Raw genomic sequence first — 22,731 nt, 5'->3', positions numbered from 1 at the left:
CTTGTCTGTTCCTTTCAATCCTGATGTTATAAAGCATACATAGGTCCAAAGAGTGGCAATTTTGCCTCCCAAGGGACATTTGGCATATCTAGAGACATTTTGATTTTGATCATGACTGGGGTGGAAGTACCACTGGCATCTAGGGTTAGAAGGCAGGGAAGCTGGTAAACATCCTGCAATGCACAGTTCAACCCTCCAACCAAAAATTATTTGGGCCACAATAGTACCAAGATTGTTATAAAGTATCAGTGGTAATCACATGGATATGGTCTATTAATTCATTTATTTATTAATTTGTGCTATCCACCTCTCCCAAGTATCAATAATTGGAGGACTATAGAAATGTGGTGGATTTTTATTAAAACACATACACACAATATCCTTGCCTGGCTGGTGTGCTCAGTGGTTGAGTGTCGATCTATGAAACAGGAGGTCACAGTTTGATTCCCAGTCAGGGCACGTGCCCAGGTTGCGGGTTTGATCCCCCAGTGTGGGGTATATAGGAGGGAGCCAATCAATGATTCTCTTTCATCATTGATGTTTCTATTCTCTCTCCCTCTCTGAAACCAATCCTATCTAATAATAGACAAATATGCAAATTGACCGCACCTTCGCTACACCCAAGCCACGCCCACCAGCCAAGCCATGCCCACCAACCAATCAGGACGAGTATGCAAATTACCCCAACAAAGATGGCGGCTAATTTGCATATCAAGACAGCGTAGAAAGAAGCCAAGAGCTGCAGAAGGGAGTAAAGCTTCGAAGAAGCAAGCAAGCTGGCGGGGGAGGAGAAGGGAGGAGAGAAGTCAGGGCCGGGGGCGAAGGGAAAAGCAGGTGGGCTGGCAGAGAAGGCGGGGGGAGGGGCGGGCGACAAGGGCGGAGCGGAGGCAGGGTAGAGTGCAGCAGGAAATCCTATTGCAGGATTTCTCCTGCAACGGGAACGCTAGTATAAATATATTTAAGCAAAAACAACAAAAAAATAGTATACTTAAAGAATTTTGGTGAAAAATTTTCCATATTTTCCCCTAGTCATGATCAGTTATAGATCATGCAAAACTGGATAGACTCATCTAATCTTAGATATTCAAAATTACCCCTGTTGACTCACAGGGAATTGATCATTGTTATTATCTCACAGATGCCTTCGATCTTTACCATGAAGAATTCCATTCTTTCTCTTTCTCTCTCTCTCAAAAAAATTACATTTACATAAAACTGTTACATAATTTTCTGTACTTCTTTCTTTGTCCTTATAGCATATTACCATACACACAAGAATTTCTCACAGAGAAAGATTTTTCCTATAAGTAGAGTCATAACAGGTGAAGAACAACAGCATGAATCCTGAACAATGGCTCTATAAATCCCAGTGCTACAAAAGAATTCAACAGTTTCAACTAGGGACACTAATATTATAACATTTGATATTTCAGTGTTGGATGAAAAAAAATATGTTAAAGTCAAGTTTTCAAAATTATATAAGAATCAATACTGGGGGGAAACAGGGAGAGGCACGATACTTTCAGGATTCTCTAATGGGAACTAACTTATTAATGCACCAAAATTGACTGTAATATATGACTATAAAAATGTTTCATAAATGTTTAAAATATGCCTCTCTTTATTAATATTTAACAACCCCATTCAGTGAGCTAACAGTATCACTTAATAGCATCAAAGGTTTTAATATATATCAGTAGAGACTTATTTCAGATTCAGCCTCGGGTATTAGTTTTAGTTTTAATTCATCCTGATAATAAAAAGCAAAATGAGGCAGAGAAAATGCAGCCCTCTCAGAAAACAAAATCTGAAAACTCTAAGTTAAAATATGAACAACAGTTATTCTTCCAGATATTTGGAAGCAGATTAATAAGCTGACTTAAATTTGAAAAGCCATAATGAATGAAATGCGACCGTAAAATTTATCACATACAAAAATAAAATGGAAAAATTGCAAAATAATGTAATTTCTGTTCAGGAGAAACAAAAACCACAAACCTAACTCCAGACTGTTTTTTGTTAACGAATTAAGATTTTCCAGATCATCGAATCTGCCTTGTTGACTGTTTCCTTCAGTTGAGGATATGGAGGGATGGGAATTGATGCCAAAATTTTCTTTCATCTCGAGAGGAAGGAAAACAGAAATGCATTAGTACTTTATGATAAAATGTGGAACACTATAATGTTGTTTAAACAGACAATAATGATAGTGGAAAACTGGCCCTGAAAACAGGCCTTCTCAAGTAACGGTTTATACTGCAGCGAGCAGTAATGAACACTGGTAACTTAATATTTGCAAGAGTACAGGCTAGAAAAACCTGTGTTCTTTTTCCTAAATCCTGGATTTTTTTAAACAACAAATTTGTTTCTCTAAATAAACATTCACCAAGGTAGAGGAATAAAAGATCTAGCCAGTTAAACAAGGTCAATGGTTGACACACTACCTCCTGATCACGCTGGACCACCCCATAAATAACTGATTCCCAAATCCCTGGTGAATTTCCATAGCTCTAAGCCTTGGCTTCATCCTCCCTAGCACTCTTATCTGCATGGTGAACACTCAGTGTCCCAAACCTAAAACCAAAGATAAGCACAGTCAGTAACTTACCACACTCTCCTCTTTGGCCTCCTTTTACACAAATCTTTTATAGTTTTCCAAAGTTACAATCTTCCAGGACATACAATTTTTACTGAAGTGTTTTATGATGATATTTTAAACAAACTTTTTGTGAGCATAAAATTAAATGACAACATTATGGCCACCACTGTCAATGGCAACAGACCAGGTGATTCTGTGTGTCGCCTATTCCCTTATCAAGGTATTAGTCACACAATCCCAAAACATCTGTTCTCTGATAGACTGCCCCGAGTCCTCTGTTATGAGGAGTCCTCTGGGGTTCCATAAATACATCTAGTCCAGGGCCCTGCATGGCGGAAGGACCCTCACGCATCAGCAGAAGGGAAAAGGGGAGGAGAGGTCTAAGGGAGGCAAAGGGAAAACCCAGTCCTAGCTGCTCGATGAAAGAGCAGATGAAAACGCACTTTGCACATCACTGCAGGAAAGCTGCTAACCTCGGTGGGGGTGCGCCATACTGTATCTGAATGAATATACTGCTGCATATCCCTGTATAGTAACTTTCTTTCCATTTGCGTGGAATTTAATTGGGGACAGGAAAAAAACAAAAAACAAACACGAAAAAATGTCCCTAATAAATGATCCCAATTGGTGACCAGTTAACTCTAATTTTATAAAAGATAAAGTTTATTGGTGGTTTAATAGCAAGGGCAAACCTATTAAAATATAATGCTTTCCTGCCCAGTTGTACATGGGCAGTATCACAAATGTAAAGATGAGTTCCTAGAGTTCGGCGACTCTCTATTTAGTATCATATATAATACAGAGAAAGTGTGGTTAAGTGAGTTATAAACAACAATATATCTTGAATCAATTTGCCTCGATTTGCCTGGACAAATACGCTATGTGAGAAACATAGAATGGTATTTCCCTGAGGGAATTAAAAAAAAAAAAATCAAATGGCAAGAGACCTCTTCCTTGAAATGGGTAATTAGGAGAAAAACATCACTAAAAAGGCAAAGCAAAAGAACAAAACAAAACAAAAACACTATAAAGCAAAGCAACAGGAGCTTATTGACTGCAACTGAAAGCTGTGTGATGCAGAAAAGATGAGATTTTACTTACAGCAACGCACTGTATAGTAACATCTTGGAAAAATGATTAATTATGAAACGATTCATTAAATTTTGTTGTTGTTTTTTTTGAAAGTTTCATGACTTAGGGACTGGGATAGGAAGGGGAAAAGACAGGGAAGGCGGGAAGTTCTGGGCTAAAACACCCCTTACCACTTTTTCAGTGCTGTAGCCATACTGCTGTGTCTCCGGGGAATATACACTCATCATGGGCCTTGCTTCTTGAGGGTCAGGTGGTTCGCTGTCACAGAACCACTGTGTACCAAAGTGAAGTTCCTTCATGGGCGGAACAGGAGCAGCCTCTTGAATGTGTGAGGAGGGATACAACTCCATGGACGGAAAGCAATCTTGATAGAGCTCATATTCTTCATCAACAAGCATTTCTCTTTCTTCACCCATTTCCTGCATTCCAGGAGTCAGAAATTCATGCATTTCCCAGGCCTCCTTGCTATTGTCTATCTCTTTTTGTTGGGACTGGAAAGATCTTCCCAAATTTAGAAGTGGCTCATCCACAAGTTCTTCTTTAAAATAGGGTTCATCTCTAAATTCCTGTAAAAAAGTTGCAAAAAACGTTAAGCAACACCCTCTTAAAGCTGGAAAAGTAACCCCTGCTATAGCTGCAGGGACGTTGTTACATGCCAATACAGGGTTAACATGAACTGCTCTCCATGACACACGAGGAGAAATACAAGCTCACTACCACACAACCTTCCACCCAGGAAAGGGACAAACGATAAATCAGAGGCCGAAACCTGCCCTTGGCAAGGTGAGTGGCTATTCTAAAAGGTTCATTATACATTAACCACCTGAAAACACTCAGTCAGAAATAACCCTTTTGTTAAACTGCTACACTGAAAATTTAACTGACGGATTTCATATAAAAAGTAGTACATAAATACAAAAACACTTCATATTAATACTTACAAAAGCAAAGACTTAAAAGATCAGGATTTTCAAGCTTACGTAACTCAAAAGAAATCACGGCTATTTGGAAAAAAATAAACATGCCATGTAAACTAAAGAGAAGAGGAGTATGTCTCACTACTTTGAATATGACTCTTTGATAATATACCATAAATAGAAATAGGTTTTTTTTCATCTGCTTTGAAAATATATGACAAAGAGGAATAAATACAGTATGCTGTTAAATTAATTTATAGTTCACTAATTAGAAGAACAAGTACATACAACTGAAGCTAAATAGTCATAGATGTGCAGGGACATTGCTGAGTTTTGGTAATGCTATGGAGCTGTTGAGCCTTTGATCTAATTCTCAGCGATGTCAAGGTGCTGATCACAATGATGCCCATTTCCTTCTAAGGGATCAATGACAGGTCCTATTTTAAGTATTACTAAGTATAAATTCCTGGAAATGAATCTATTCTTTCCCATTACTTCCTCACTTGCAGCTAAGTATCACTGTGGTGAAACTTTTAAATTAATACAGTATAGCAAATACTACAACCTACTTATTTTTTAAAAAAGTTGTGTGTAGAAGGTATATTTGGACATGGCATGTGTTTATGAAATTTTAACCAAAAAAGTCTACACTAAAAAACATAATGGACTATTTGTCAGCTTGAGACACTGTCAACAAATTATGTAAAGAATATCAAAAGACAGCCGTTACCAAGTAAAGCAAAACCATACTCTAACTGCAAAGAGCAAAATAAGCACAGTTCATTTTAAAAAGAAAAAAAAAGGAAAAGCGCTAAAATAAACTTTCTAAATTTGAAGCAAAAATTAGGGTTGAACTAAGCTTTCTTTAGAAAGTATCTAGTAAGAAGTTCTTTTGTATAGCTATTTTCTACATCATTATAAATGCAGGTCTATTTTAAAAAATATGTTCTACCCTCAAAATTTTAAGAAATCTATAATAATAAAAGGGTAATATGCTAATTAGACTGGATGTCTTCCGGACGTCATTCTGGACGTCCTTCCTGACAAAGCCAGGGCTGGAGGGAAGCCAGCCGGATCCCGGGTGCCTGCCAGCGGCAGGAGGAGGGAAGCCTGGGTCCCAGGTGCCAGAGGGAAGCCGGTGCCAGCAGCCTGGGGAAGGAAGGCCTACGCTTGCATGAATTTTTGTGCATTAGGCCTCTAGTATTAGTAGAAAAGAAAGTATGTTTGTTCTTTGAAAATGCCTTACATTGGCCTATGTCATTTATGGAGGCAATGTGATACAAGAGGGAAAAGATTTCAATTAAAAAAATAATAATAAAGATAGAGAGGGGATTATTTGAACTCTATATATTTAGCTAAGGGACTGGTAACAAGCATTGTCTTCTTTATAGCAACTTTAGCTCACAGCAAACCATTCAAACGGGAAATAAATGTACTAAATACCTTGGGTGCTTCAAGTATTAAAGATGAATTTATATCATGAATTGTTCCTGAAATTTCAGTCTTGTCTTCATTAGTGTTTGAATGTAAAAGATAATGACTTCCTTCCTCTTTATCATCTTCCTGAAAATAGAAGCATTTTTATTTTATTTTTTACTTTTCTGCATAACTGAAGAAACATTTTTATCAACCATGAAGCTATTTTTTTATACTGAGATATAATTGACATATAACATTATACTAGTTTTAGTTGTATAAAAATAATGATTTAATATATGTATATATTGCAAAATGATTACCACAATAAATTTAGTTAACATCTGCAACTTTGAAATATACAGTGCAGTATTAACTATAGTTACCATCCTTACAACTTATTTATCTTATAATTGAAAAGTTTGTACCTTTTGACCACCTTCACTCATTTCCCACCCTCGCCCCTCTGGCAACCACAGAAACACTTTTATAATCAAGAAAATACCTTCATTTTAAACTCCCTTCAGATTAATTCTTATTTTCCTATTAAGTGCAAGTACATAATAAAATGTATGCACCTTGTTTGATTAGAACAAACTTTTCTTTAACAACGAAAAAGAAAGCCATATTTAGGTCAAAGCTTCTCACACTTTTTATTTTTAAATATGACTTAAAGAAAAAAAAAATCACTCTCCCAGGAATAGACCTTATAATCAAGAAATGTGCAAGTGTTCACAGGGTGATTTTCAAAATGTTTAACAAGGGCACAGTGTAGTCACTCTCCGTAAGAAGAGGCACAGCCATTCTGGGGCTTATCATCTCAATATCAGTGCCAGGTCATAACAGCTACTCTTTATCAAGTCCTAGCTTCATATCACAATCCATGGCAAATACTTTTATATGCTTTATCTCAGCATAATCTTTACAACATCCTATATGGTCAGGATTTTATATTTGTCTAAAAATAACAGCAAAACCACTGGTGCAGATCTAAGCACTTCAAATGATTCAATTCATTTCATGTAATTGTTAACAGATATGTGCTCTTATTAACCCCATTTTAAAAAATAATATATTTTTGATTTCAGAGGGGAAGGGAAAGGGAAAGAGAAAACATCAATGATGAGGAGAGATCATTGATCTGCTATGCCCCCTATTGGGGATCCAGCCAGCAACTCAGGCATGTGCCTTTGACTGGAATCGAACCTGGGACCATTCCGTCCACAGGCTGATGCTCTAGCTACTGAGCCAGACCAGCTAGGGCTATTAACCCCATTTTACAGATGAGTAAAAGGGACACAGTAATCTGTCCTATGTAACATAACTAGTCAGTTACACACCGAGAATTTGAACCCTGGCTGTGTGGCTCTAGAGCAGTGGTTCTCAACCTTTCTAATGCTGCGACCCTTTAATACAGTTCCTCATGTTGTGGTGACCTCCAACCATAAAATTATTTTCGTTGCTACTTCATAACTGTAATTTTGCTACTGTTATGAATCGTAATGTAAATAACTGTGTTTTCAGATGGTCTTAGGCGACCCTGCTAGTGGTTCTCGACCCACAGGTTGAGAACCGCTGCTGCAGAGCCTGTGATCTCAACTACCATGCCAGGCAATCCCCACCTTACAGATGAGAAAGTGGGGAGCTGGTGAGGTTAAATAAGGACACATGGACACATGGCCTTGCAAAGACCATAGCTGTCTGGCTCAAGAACTCCATTGCCAGCTCTATTCCGTTAGTTCTGAAGATACAATGCCGTTTTTAAAAATCAGTTCATTCATTTTTAGGATCTGGCCCATCTGAGGTGAGTTTGTAGAAAAGGGAAGGTTAATCACATTTGTGGTTAATATAAAATTATTTTATTGATAATATGCATCTATATAAGACTAAAATACAAGATTCTATAATATTTATAAATACATAGATAAAACAGAGATATATGATACAAAACTTTTAAAAGAAATACTTTGTTCTCCTGTTGCAAATTCATAATCTTTCTGCCCCAACCTGACTTTGGGCCTTTCTATTCACACTCCATCCCACTTCTGCCAAGGAATGAGCAAATGCTCAGTAAACATTAGGTGGTTTCGTAAATGGCCACCAAATGAGAGAAAGAGACAGACACCTCAGAAAAGACCCACGCATCACTATTTACAGCTCATAAACAGATAGTTTTGCTAAAAGAACACAGATGTTAAAGAAGGAATTACTTAATGGTAATTCCACTAAAAATTGTTAGTCTTGAAAATGACCTTTCTCTCATTTCTTTATTGGCCTCCCACTCCCAAGTATCCTGACAGCCTTCTAGTCACCGAGGGAAGCCTGGACAAAGGTTTATCACACAATTATTTCATTCTGAAACTCTCTAAGGTGCGGCTCCGAGATCCTGAGGTTTCTGTAGCTCGACCCCTGCCAGAAATAGCATAGGAATCCACACCTAGCTGGTAGTAAGCTCCATTTTTTCTACTGCCTAAAACACTTGTCTGAGCTGCTTACAAGTAAAGTCATGCTGTTTAAGTCTTAGAGGCCATAACTGGTTTGTGATTTCCTCTAGTAGGCCAAATAATCAGGCAAATAATCATCAGGGAAAATCTAGACAAAGTTCCTGCCACAATCCAAAATACCAAGAAAATGAGGTCCCCATAAAATATCAAGTTTACCCTTTCTTAATTTGTCTAAAAATAAAACTGGGCATCTCATGTTATATATTAGCTATGGTAACCCCCACATATCAAATATATAGTACAAAGTCAAGAACTTGACTAAGCTGTGTGCTATATCCCATTTTGAAACATTTAAAGTGTCTGATAGTAATATATAGATATCTTCATATGTAATACATGAAGAATAGGTCATATTAATGTTCCCCAATGCAAAAATACTGTATGTAATGCATGAATCTATCTATAGCTACACACACACACACACACACACACACACACACACACACACACACTGAGTAGCTAGATTATTATGACCACCTGACGTTTGTAGGCAAATTAGCTGTACACTGCATTGTATGGGATATGGAAGCCGAAGGCCTGTTCGAATACCTTTGTTGTCTGCAGTTACCAAGATAAAACGTCTCCAATTCGCACAGGAATACAAGGATTGGACAGGTGAGCATTGGAAAAAAGTCATGTGGTCCGATGAATCACGTTTCCAGTTGCATCATGCAGATGGCAGAGTGAGAATTTCATGGAAAGAGCATGAAAGCATGCACCCCACATGCATAAGTACAACCCTTCAAGCTGGTGGGGGCAGTGTTATGGTTTGAGACATGTTTTCCTGGCATGATTTGGGCCCTTTAATTCGTGTGGAACAACGTCTGAATAGCATAACATATCTAAGTATCGTTGCTGATCAAGTTCATCCTATCATGTTGATGGCATATCCCAATGGAGATGGCTTCTTCCAACAAGACAATGCGCCATGCCATGGTGCTCATATTGTGCAGGAGTGGTTTCAAGTACATGAGGGAGACTTTACCTTGCTTAGGTGGCCCCCACAATCACCAGATCTCAATCCAATTGAGCATTTGTGGGATGAAGTTAAAAGAGCCACCAGGCAGCTGGTTCCACAACCATCAAATCTCACAGAACTGAACAGTGCTATTCATCAGACATGGTGTCAGATTCCCTGCATCACCTTTCAACATCTCGTGGAGTCAATACCAAGGAGAATCACCGCAGTATTGAAGGCAAAAGTTGGCCCAACGAAGTACTGATGGGGTGGTCATAATAATCTGGCCACTCAGTGTGTATGTGTATATATATATATATATATATATATACACACACACACACACATATATATACATATGTATATATATAAATATATCTATCTATAGGAACACTTGTAGTATGCTAATATATTTCATAAAATAAAAGGATTTTAGAGATAAGAAAGATCTTAGGAGCTCTCTAGTCTTATTCATTCAGTCTTTTCAGAAGTGAAAAAATAGGCTCAGAGAAGAAAAGTGGTGTACCTAATTATCAAATTATGAGGACAATGTTTTTCAAAGTGCAAAATCTGGCAATAGGATTACATGGGTGGCTCATTGAAGAGGCATATTCTTGAGCGGATCAGAATTCTAAAGTCAAACCTCTGACAGTAAAACCTAGGAAACTGCATTTTAACCACCTCCCAGGTGATTCTTAGGTATATCACATATTTTTGTATTTGAAACCCTCTGGGCTAACTCATAGCAAAGTTAGAAACTGAGCCCAGATTTCTTGAAATCTAGTCCAACACTCTAACCATACTGTTTCAGGCATGTTGCATGCAAACTACACTAGTGACAACAAATTAAAACAGGGATATAGAGCATAGTGGCTAAGAGCATAGGGTCTGAGGCCACTCTGCTGAATTCATATTCCAACTCTGCCCCTTAACAGTTATATAACTTTGGATAAGTTACTGGACTCTCTGTGTCTTGATTGACTAATGTGTGATAAGGGTAATACGAGAACTACTTCTTAAAGTTGTGTGGGGATTAAATTAATTAATAGATGTAAGGGACTTAAAACACTGACTTATAGTAAGCACTTAATAATACTTTAATGCTGCTTGAAAATTATCATCAATTTTTTTTTTTTTTTTTGCATTGAGGAACCTCAATAGCACCTGTAAAGAGGCCTTCAGTCATAAAGAGTAACCTAACCCAGTACATGAGATTATGCAATAAGATGACTTTAAGATGGCTGGGCCATATAGGAGTTTAGATCGTAGGGTTACAAGGCACTTTCATGGTGAGAAAAGCATATTAAAACCTCATTGCTATATATGATATGGTTAACCGGCTCTCAACTTATCATGCCATCTCAACATCATGCCAAAATGAAAGTTCAAATGCATAAATAGACTTATTCTAATTTACATCATAAGGAATGTGACAAGACCCTAGAAGACTGTGCTAAAAGGATGAAGATAAAAATAGTAGTAAACATGATAGTAGTAGGACTAGTAATGTTAGCAGGTAGCATTTATGTAACAATGTGCTAAACACTTACTGAATATCATCTTTAATTCCCCAAACCCTATCAGATAGACAGTATTTCTTCTGATTCTGTAAGTCAAGGACATTAAGAAACTTACACAAGGATACACATATAGTAAGCAGTAGAACAGGGGCTTGAGGCCAGATGCATTTGTCTCCACAATCCATGTCCTCAACTATTACACCTTTGCCACCTCCTATATTAACCAAATTCAACAACTTACCCCCAAAGGCTTGCATATGCCAAGGCGGACAGTGCCTGGTGGCACAGCTTTCAACACTTCCACAGCATCAGCAAGTTTGGTGTTGTCCAAACAGTACTGATTGACCGAGACCAGGCGGTCTCCAGGTAGTAGTTCTCCACTTCTTTCCGCAACACCATCGGCCACCAGGGAACGAATCACAATCACTGATCTTGTGGAATCTAAGGGGTCCTAATGATCACACAAAGAAGAAAGATGAGTCAGCTCCAAAAACAAATATTCAGCCTTAAGACAGTTTGTGTCTACTCATGAGTATCATTTAACTGTTTACTTCCTGTGCCTGGCATCCTGGTGATGTTCTGCCGAAGAGGACACAATCTATTAAACTATCACTCTAAACATCTACACAGATATCAGCTTGTATCGAGGTGAAAACATAACTTTAACAATTTCAAAAATTGCATGTCTGAGTGCTCCGTACACATACATTTCTTTTTTCAACTTTGGGTGACATGTTTTGTTGAATAACCAGAGGTCTAGGGCAGTGGTCGGCAAACTGCGGCTCGCGAGCCGCAGTTTGCCACTCTGTTGACTAATGAGTTTGCCGACCACTGGGATAGGGGCTTAATCACAAGGAACAACAACAGCCTGTAAATATTGGAATCGAGAGTCTAGGTCAGTGGTCGGCAAACTCATTAGTCAACAGAGCGGCAAACCGCGGCTCGTGAGCCGCATGTGGCTCCCAAGCCGCAGTTTGCCGACCACTGGTCTAGGGACAACTGGGCAAGATTCTCTGACATTCTCAAGCACAGTCACACTATGGATCAAAGATAAGCCCATCTGTTATTGCTCTTGGGCAGTAAGTAGGCTTCAAGAGAAGTGTACTACATGGTGCTCCATTCTTAGGAATTCACCTATAAAATCCTCCTGCTAAATCACTTAAGTTAAAAAAAAAAAGACATGGAAACCATGGCATATTCCACTGCATTTTAAGAGTATGTTTAAAAGTAACATAACCTAAAATTATGACAGAGTATAGGTACCCCTAGGTGAGAACGATTCATAGGTAGAAATACATAGAAAGTGAGTATCAACTCATGAACAAAGCCAAAGTGTAAATCTCTCTCATCCATATCTTTTCATTAAGCACTGAAGATAACAGTGACATAAATACATTTGGTTAATAAAAATCAATTTATAACCCCACTATTATTTTTAATTTTATTCAACAAACACTGATATGTAGCCCTTACTTATATCAGGCTCTGTTCTAAGTGCCTGACAATCAATAATTCAACTAATCCTTAAAACGAACTTTAGGATGTGGGAAGATTTGGTGTCAGGCACATGTATTTCACAAGGAAACTGAGAGTCAGAGAGTTAAGGAAACTTGCCAAGATCACCCCGCTGGCTCCTAAACCCTCACTTCCGACCACCATGCTCTGCTACTTGCCCTGCACCATAATAACAGAAGAAATTGGAAGTAAAGAGTTGTAGAATGCAAAGACATATTCACATGGAAATCTTCTGGTTAAGTAAAGTTTCTTAATCTGTCCTAATGGTTGAGGTATATGGTACTATCACCAACCTCAGACTTAGTAAGAGAACAAAGAATCTCAATAATAATAGCACTTGCTTTGGTTTGTCTATTCTGCTCCTGTCGTTTCATTATGCAGACTGTTCTATAAAGGCAAGATGTAGTAACAAGAGATTCTTACTACTATTTCCATTAAACCCTTCCTCGGCAAGTAGAGAAACTGCCACATTTTGTGTTATAATGATAAGCCTTTGGAGTTGACCAAGTGAGAATCTGCCAAGTTCTAGGCTGTGTCTGTGTGAAGTGTTCGGTGCTTCCCTTGAACTTCCCTGAACTTCCCAGTTTCCTATGCCTCTGTGTTTCAGACACCAAGGTTCATTTTCAAGTACTGCATGGCATTTTAAACAAACATGCCCTATATGAATCAACAAAGGCTACACAGCTAACTCCTTAAAAAAAGCCTTCCAGCAACGTATCTTACTTTCCTTAACTAACCTTGCTTTTCCACTCCCATGTCAAGTGAGTCTTGGTAAATTTCTAACCTGACCTGATGTTTAACCCCACGCATTTATGAAGAGTATCAAAATTACAAACTGTCGTGGGAACTCATTAACAAAGTACAGAGTGTTAAACTATAATTACACCAATATTTTCAAGTAGAGGGAGCTATTGCATAGGAAGAGAACAGAAAAGAACCAAAAAAAAAATAAAAAATACAGTGGTATATCAGCAGGCAATCAGCACAGTAATATAAAAGAGCTGTCTATTTTGTCACTGGCAACCATGAATCACAACACACTTTTCATTTTGAAATATGAAACCATTACATTTTAAGTTTGACATGCTAATAAATAAGCTGTACAATTATGTCCTTCATTTAGGATGTCAGTTTTTGATGGAAAGCTTTTTTATTGGGGGGGAAGGGAAACTACATAATAGCTTATTCCCCTCGTGAAATGCACAGAAAGCAGCTAGCATTACTTCATATTAATAATTACTCAACTTTCTTAGAGAAAACGGCAACAGTAAAATATACCGAAAGCAAATAAATGACTTCACCAGGTTGGTGTGAGTGATCTCTGTAGTTTCATATAACACCAAATCAAATGGTAGTATTTTTAACCCAATAAATAGGTGAATTGGTTTGGTTAAAATAATTAGAAACATTTCAAAGGAAGAGTAGCCAGGAAATAATACTCAGGCTCAGCCCTCTAGTGATTCTAAGCACTAAATCTAATCTACCACCACTTTTCCTGGAGAAGGGAACCCAAAGGCAGCTAGCTCCTTTGTCACTCAAAAGAAGACAAGCCACCTTTGAAGACGGCCCATACATAGTGTGTAATCACTGCTTCATTTCCTGGGATGACTTTCTGACTGTGTGATTTCCCACACAGCTGAATGAAGAGGCTTTAATGAGTCACAGCCATTTCCCGTCATGGTCATCACATGTAGCAGCCACCCTATGGAAAAAGCAGCTGCCACTGCCTACTGGGGTGGCTACTATTCCCGAGGCTTTGCTGCATTTAAAAAAAAAATGCTAAAAAGGCAAGAAAAAAACACACAGCCAGATTCAGGCTGCTTCTCACCAGAAAAGTCTATTTTCTGAAAATACAGTCCATAATATCATATCCATGTTATATCCAACAACATGTTATAAGGATATTTCTCAAAACCTCTATCCAACTCTTTGACCCCATGCAGATTTTTAAGTCCCCATCAGTTTTTATCTCCTTTACACAAGTTTAAAACCTCTAAGTTTTCTAGTTTTGGTAAATAACACTGCAAGGAACACTGTATTCAAGAATCAAGATGTTTTAGACTAAGCAGCCAATAGAGGGCACTAAAGACCAGTCACAAAACACAAGACACGTCTTTTACTATGCAAGCCATTCTCTTCTGAAAGATATTTCCCCCTCTTTATTTAAAAGCCTTATGCCATTATACATATTCTAGTGATATCCCATCTGATGCTTTAAGTCAACCACTGATGAAGGTTGTTCCCTACAGCTCTTTAAAAAATATATATATATATATATTATCACATGCCTACAATCAATTAAGAGCAGCCAACTTTCATCAGAATACTATATAAGAAAGTAGGAGATTTCACCCAAATTCTCCTCACTACTAGCTATATATTCCCAAGAGAACCCACCTAACTGCTGTCTCAAAAGTGAATAACATCACCATACCTGTCTGAAGAACAATGGATATAAGGATTTTTGAGGTCTCTCAAAGTAATGCTAATGTTTGATATTTATTATAAACTAGAGGCCCAGTGCACGAAATTTGTGGACAGGTAGGATCCCTAGCGGCTGCCAGCTACTGGCCAGGGCTTCTCTTCCCCAGCTGTCAGCTCCCGGCCGGGGTCTGCCTTCATTCTGCATCGCTGCCTGGTGGTCAGTGCACATCATAGTGATCGATCGAACTCCCGGTCAGTTAAATTCATGAGGGGACACTTTGCATATTAGGCATTTATATATATAGATACAGGATGTGTCAATGTTGGGGGAAATCCAAGATGACACACTGACTCCTCTCCTCCCATCCTCCCTGAGTGGCATTACCATATACCCAGGTACTCACTTACTCTCCCTCACCCCTCCACTGAGTTGCTGACTAAGGCAAGTCACTTGGATCGCTCTCTTCCATCTGATCCTGTCTCTCCATTTCCACTGCCACTACCTTATTCAGTTTCTCATTATTTCTACCTTGTGCAACTGCTACAGCCTCCCAATAGGTCTACCTGTCTCCAGTCTTACCTCCATCAGTCTATTTTCTAGGGAGATAAAAGAATGACTTTAAAAATAAAAATGTGACCACAATTCCTCCTCTGCTTCAAACACTTCAGTGATACAGCCTTCAGGACAAAGTCCCAACTTTTTGGCAGAGAAATTCCTTCAGATCTGGAGTGGAGTCTGGTCTCCTTTCGCTGTTCCCACATGTCACTGCCCACTCCCATTCGCCCCACACACTGTCTCTAAACCTAAGAAAGACCTACCAGCATAGCATTTGTCATCATATATTTTCCTTACTGTCCCTGATCCCCTGGAGTAAGTTAGGTTCTCCTGCTAGATGTATTCACAGCACCTTGCATTTTCCCTAAGATAAAATTTTTGACATTCCACTGAAATTATTTTAACTGTCTTCTCTACTAAAAATAAGTTTCAAGAGAGCAAGAATATGTTTGCTTATTTGTTGTTTTATTTCCAGGACCTACTACAGTGCCTGCCACATAGAAGGCACTGAATAGCAGTTGAAATATCAAATGACTGAATCTATTCAGTTTCTCTCTCCTCAGTGGATCATAAACACACCAAAGGCATACCATCATATATGAATTACAACAATAACAGCAACATCAACTGGGTATACTTCCTCAGCTCTTGCCATGCCAGGCATCTTCTAAGCATCTTACTTATTTGAACCTATTTAATCCTCACACCCGCATGAGGTAGATGCCCTTATTATCCTTACTTTCCAGATGAGAAAATTAAGGCAGAGAAAAATTAAATAACTAAAGCACACCGTTGATAAATGGCAGAACCAGAATTTAAACCACTCAGTTAAGTTGCAAAGTTTATGCTCTTAGCCACTAAGGGATGTGCTCCTCTATCTTAAGGTAAGTATTTGCTAAGTGAATGAATGAATGTTGAAAGAAGGCAAATTGCCAGAAGGTAAACTTATTCCATTGTCCAAGCGTATAAAACTGAGCTCCTTAAATGTGCAGCATGCTGCACAGACAGGTAAAACATACGTTTGTTTGCCAGATTTTTCATTTACGTTTACTTTCTCAAGAATCCATTCATTTGGTGAGTACATGAACAGATACAAACATATGACACTCATTATGCTCAAATGGATGGGATTCAAAGTTTCTGAAACATCTATAAAATGTATTATATGAATATTTGTGGACATTCCCACAGATCAAAGACACCAAAGTCACATAAACTCAAGCAGGGTGCAGGGGCGTCACCTGGGACGGGGAGGTGGTTCCGTTGAAACGTGAGCTCTGTCAGAGGCAGAGAGCTCTAGCTATAAAGCTGCTCCAATACGAAAACTGCAAATACAGACAAGCAAGCATGGCAAGCTCAGTGCAAGGAACGCAGCAGGAAATGTTACATAAAGACACAGACGAAATGAACAGGAAGAAAAGTGGTCACATTTGATAAATTGGTCAGTGCATTATAAGTAAGGCGTTTTTTAAAACAAGAGGCACATGAGACAGACATGGACTGCTCTGACATTCAACATTTATAGGCCTTGGAGTACTACTCCAATGAAGAAAAAGAAAAATCACAGTGTAACAATGACTTAACCATATGGACTCTAAATAAATAACAACTTCGTTTTTCTTCTTTTAAAACTATTCTGTATCCAACACCCAAACTTTTGAAAACATTAAGTAATGTAATAGGAAGTTAAAGATCACAGCAGGAAGGTAAGGAGATAGGCCATCGTTTATTTCAGATAAAAATTTGTGTATAAATTACTTTACCTTTGATAACTTTGACACTTACTGTCAACTAAGTCTATTCAAATATAAAATTGGCCTATAGTACACTCATGAGAGGAAATAAGGTTAATTTATATGGTCTTAATTCTATGTGATTGAAGTTCTGTGCTGTTGTATATATAGCTCACCACAGCCAAAATACATGCTCTCCTGTACTACAGGAGTCCTTCACCAAAGTGAAAGGACTCCAAGGAATGACTAGAAAAACAACTTTGAACAACTATGAAATACAAAGTGCTCTAAAATTGAACAGATCTTCTAACCAATGAATTCAATGCTGTGGTGCACACTATTATAGAATTAGGCTATGAAGCTTCATTCCACAAATATTTATTCTTATGAGAAAGTATGTTTAAAAGATAATTTTATAGGATCTATACATATTAATTTCTGAATAACATAAGGTAGCTAGCTCTGTAGTATTTTATGAGAACTGTCCAAACTCAATAATTGTCAACTAAGAGAAAACTATGAAAGCAGCCAAGTAGCCAAATATTTTATTGTAAAGAGTATTCTCTTAAATGTGGCCACTATTATTTGAACTAAAAAAGCATTGAGTTAAAATCTAAATAAATTTAACACCGAAGTAAGTTTTCAAAATCAGATCTCGAGGAAGTTACTAAAAGGGAGAATGCAGAAAAAAACCTATTAAGTTTAAATGGGAGATAGCTAACTATTCCATCCTAGAGGTAGGCAGAAAAAGGAAGTGGGTATAAAGAAAGGCAAAGAAAGGGTTCCTTTACACACACACACACACACACACACACACACACACACACACAGAAATACGTCTTAAGGAAAAGACAGTGATCTTCAGACACTCTGCTATACATCTGGCATAAATTAAAATTTCCATTGGTAGCAATGTCAGGCAGGAAACAGGAATCCAAAGATTTTTTTTTTAAAGAAAAAAATATATATACACAGGAGAGTCAAGACGACAGATAGTCAATCCACCAGTGGTAAAATGGGTATGGATTAGAAATAAGGGACAAGTTTTGAGCCCCAGCTTGGGGCCAGCCTGGCTGTGTATAGTTTCATAAGTTCTTCATTTCTCTGAGTCTGTTTCCTTAATTGTAAAGTGAGGAAGTTGGATACATGACATTTATAATCCACTCTATCAACTCTGAACTCTTCTAACTAAATTTGACTGAGTATCTTGAGTCAAATTTGTCATTAATTTCTACCAAAACATTCACAAAACTCTGTAACAAGCAGGGGATGATGAAAGTTAATTCAAAACACAGCATCAGCAATGAAAAAGAGATACACTATGGTCACAAGTATGATATATTTTTGTTAGTGATATCTTTTAAGAACTTAGAAAAAGGCCACTGACTACACAAGTTCTAACTTCCTGGGTATTCCACCATCAAAACAGAAGATACAACAAAATATATATGACATTGCCCTTTTTTTATGTGAGTCTTAAAACAACCTTTTTTCCCTTTGCCATTTTTAGATAGCAAGAAAAGACATGTCAGGGACTATTAGTTGAATTAAAATCTCAAGAATAGTCCTGGTTTAAGAACGTGGCATGTAATTAATCATACTAAAAGAGCTTCTTCTGATTTGACCAACAAGCTAAGCATTTACCCTTAGGACAGAGAAATAAATGTATTTATAGTGAACATAAGGCAATAACTAAATGATTCTAATGAATAATGAGAAAGCTATCTCATCAGAATCTAACCCCATTTTTAACTATTTTATAATATAGCCAAGTATTATACTAATCATACCAAGAACCACATCATCATGTTCAAAGTAAGTACCCACAAAATACATTCAGTGCACTCAAGATAGATTAAACCGATATGGTTTCTGGCTCTTTGTATCTTATTACTTCCTAAATACTATTAGGCATTAAGAATAGATTTTTACACTCATCACACATAGAACTAAATAGTCCCTAAGCAGCACAGTAAGCACAATAAGTAAGGCAATTAAAAGTTCAATGGAAGAGAAGTGGACAGAGAAGCTTGCAAAAAGATCAAAATATATTCTAAAGCAGGGCGGGGGGGAAGCCTGCAGGTAATTTTATTCTGTACTAGAGGCCCAATGCACGAAATTCGTGCAAAAGTAGGCCTTCCTTCCTCCGGCTGCAGGCACCGGCTTCCCTCTGGCACCTGGGACCTGGGCTTCCCTAGCAGGCCTGACTTCATCCGGAAGGACGTCCAGTCTAATTAGCATATTATGCCTTTATTATTATAGACAGCTTAGTACTTTAAAAATCTACTTTAAGCACCATAATATTCAAAATGGTTCAAGTGGAAGTCCCATCTTGAAGATTTTTTAAAGACTGTTGCTTTCTCTTATCCCCTGTTGTATCCTACTAGATATTCTTCTTGGATATCAAATATGTTCCTTGGATATTTCATCTCTTGAAAAATGTATGTTATGCTGTAATTATTTACACATTTACCATTCACCCCTGGCCCAGGACTTTCACTGGTTGTAAGGAAAACAAAAACAAATCACACAACTGTCCTTTATCTACAAGTCCCATTATCTGGCTGAAATGGTTGGGGTTCCACCAGGCAAACAGTAGTATAAAAGTGCAAAGTCAAACCGTCTATTAAAATTACATTAGTTAAACTTTGAATAATACTTAACACTATGAAACTATACACTTAAAAATGGTTGTGATAACTTTTGTTATGTATATTTTACAAAAAAAAATTAAATGTAGAAAATGAAATTATAAATAAGAAATATCCCAGCCAGGCTGGTGTGGCTCAATGGTTGAGCATCAAACCATGAACCAAGAGGTCACCAGTTCGATTCCCGGTCAGGGCACATGCCCGGGTTGCAGACTCAATCCCCAATAGGGGGTGTGCAGGAGGCAGCTGATTGAGATATTTCTCTATAATCAATCCTACTATCTCTCTGTCCCTCTCCCTTCCTCTCTCTCTCTAAAAATCACTAAAAAAACATATTTAAAAAAAGAAATATCTCAAAATCTTCCAGAAAAAAACACACCAAACATTAAGTTGCAAGTTATTATGATGCAGAGGAAGTACAGACACATAAAACTTTTAAAAGCTTTTTTAATAGTAGTTTTGGAATTCATTTTAATATTCTAAAAAAATCATTCTCAACCTATAAGCTTTCAAATACCAGCTGAGTGACATTGCTCAGGTTGTTTAATTTCTAAGACTCGGGCTTCTCCTTTCTAAGTGGAAATAACAACAGTACAGATTTCATAGAGCTACTGAAAGCATTACATGAGATAAGGCATGTGAAGACCTCAGCAAGCTCATAGAAATCACTTCATAAGTGCTGTTGCTATTATTATTATTATTATTATTATTATTATTATTACTAGGAAGATGAGGATGGAAAAGAAGTTAGTAGGATAAATGGGTTTGAGGAGTTGACACTTATCATCTCATTTACTGCCTTCTAAATTTAGCTGAGCACACGTGATATAGGCCAGCAGTGCTATCCATTGCCAAACCATTCATGATGTTATAATTACATGTTTAAGACATGAAAACCAAGGGTTGGCCCTATACTTCAGCTATGCAGACCTCTGACCAGAACAGCGCCTCAGAGCAGCCTGGGGTCCTCAGTCCTCATTCTCCCTGAAAGCAGACACTGAGACAGGAGCCCCCTCTAGGCTGAGAGGTTCTCTGATAACCAGTGCCACACGAAGGACACAGGATGCCCTTCATTCCTCAGAAAAGATTCTGCAATATGTTTTTAATCCTCGAGAGGGCAACCAATACTCTTGCTATGTCACACACAACATGTGGAATAAAACTTTGACACCTTGAAACTGTGCAGGAAACAGGCCAAGGAGTTCCTGTTGCAAAATCCAAGGTAGAACACACCCAGTTTCTACTCTCGAGCAATGAAAAAGCCAGCAGGTCTCTAAAGAGCTTTGTCCTTTAGAGGAGAAAAGGCACGGGGCTGTAAGGATTCAGGAATACTCTGAATTAATCTTCTGGAACTGTAATAAGTATGTCTCTCTGGAAAGACAAATGAAAAATTTTATCACCTTTCACTTGAGCCATAATTATGAAGGACCAGTGTTGTTTCTGGTCTAAAGACTGTACTTTCCCACTACTTGACTAGGAGCCCAGCTCCACTAGTGACTAATTGGGTGATTCTGAGCAAATTCTTTAACCTCTTGTCATCAGTTTCTTCATCCATAAAATGAGGATGACTATAGGAAATGCCTCATGGGATTGCAGAAATGATTAAATCAATACCCCCACCCCAGGCTTTCAACAATGCCTGACACAGAATAAACAGTACATAATAACTGGCTATTATTACCATGGAAAATGGTAGTCATGTTTTCCATATAAAATTTTAGAAATATTAGAACACAATGTTTCTCAAAGGGTTTTTCATTAAAAGGAATAACACTTAAAACTTTAGATAGATATTAAACAGCTCACGGTCACTAAAGAAAATAAAGACATGAAATTGGGACCAAATTACCAATACCAGTACATTCCTGTGCCTGGAATGTCTACTACCTGCTTATCCACAAAGCATGCCTCAATTCCCTGTGAGGGTGCTGACAACCACCACAGGGTCTCTTAGTCTTACTCCCATCACTGCTAACACCACAGTGTATTATATAGAGTTGTTCCCATGTCTGTTTTCTTTATTCTCTTTTAATATATGTTTATTTGTCCACTATCTCTCTATTCCCAATGAAATTTAAACTCCATGAGGACATGTGGTCTATTGGCTATTTTTGCTCACTGCTATATCCCCTGTGTCTGGAGCAGTGCCTGGCACAGAATATGTTCACTATACATCTGTTAAGTGAAAGATCGCTAAAGGGAACATAGCTCTTCATCTTTATATCCCTCATACTAGTTCATATTAAGTAAACAATTTTTTTTTGAGAGAATGAATAACATGTATAGCAAGTCTGTGCTCAGATTCGACCTTTGAAAATCTTCACCATCAGTTTTCAGTAGGGTAACACATTTTATGCCTACAAAAGTATGGGCATTTATGTACACCTTTTTTTATTTAGTCTTCACAACCTTCCAGGCAAATATTATTTCCACTTTAACACTTATTGTTTCAGTAAACTGAGAATAAGAAAGACTGATAAGCTTGTTCAAAGTCCTAAGTAGGGTGTCAGAGCTAGAATGCAAATCCTAGCCCTTTCTGACTTGCAAGCTAGTGCTCATAACCAAACTAGATGTTCACAGTAGCATACTGGTGGATACAATAGCTTATTAAACCCGAATACAAGAGGGGGCAGGCGAAAGGGGAATGTGAGCTCTAAAAAAGATCAGGTAACCTATGCCCTTTCAGAAATCATTACCAAATCAGGCCTTAGGTACCAGAAGGGGGCAGCAACACTTGCTGGCCCTCACTGGGAAGAGCATAGTTTCTCTGAATCCCTGCCTGGCTCCAAGAGACACCCACAAGCAGGGGCAGGGCAGAGCAGTACAAATCACCACACCATGGGAAA

General features: G+C 38.0%; 1 protein-coding gene across 1 annotated transcript in view; it reads right to left on the bottom strand.

The window, feature by feature from the left end:
- Positions 1-22,731, bottom strand: part of PATJ (PATJ crumbs cell polarity complex component) — a 316,022-nt gene that overhangs the window by 205,319 nt on the left and 87,972 nt on the right. The window contains exons 18-21 of the mRNA XM_028142315.2: positions 11,248-11,457; positions 6,052-6,171; positions 3,862-4,257; positions 1,999-2,122 (exon numbers count right to left, since the gene is read on the bottom strand). Of these exons, the coding sequence (XP_027998116.2) occupies positions 1,999-2,122; positions 3,862-4,257; positions 6,052-6,171; positions 11,248-11,457 (850 nt within the window). The remainder of the gene's footprint in view (positions 1-1,998; positions 2,123-3,861; positions 4,258-6,051; positions 6,172-11,247; positions 11,458-22,731) is intronic.

This window comes from Eptesicus fuscus, chromosome 9, assembly GCF_027574615.1.
Source record: "Eptesicus fuscus isolate TK198812 chromosome 9, DD_ASM_mEF_20220401, whole genome shotgun sequence".
NCBI classification, from domain to species: Eukaryota; Metazoa; Chordata; class Mammalia; order Chiroptera; family Vespertilionidae; genus Eptesicus; species Eptesicus fuscus.
The sequence above is the reverse complement of the archived record's forward strand: the minus strand, read 5'-3'. Positions and strand labels throughout refer to the sequence as shown.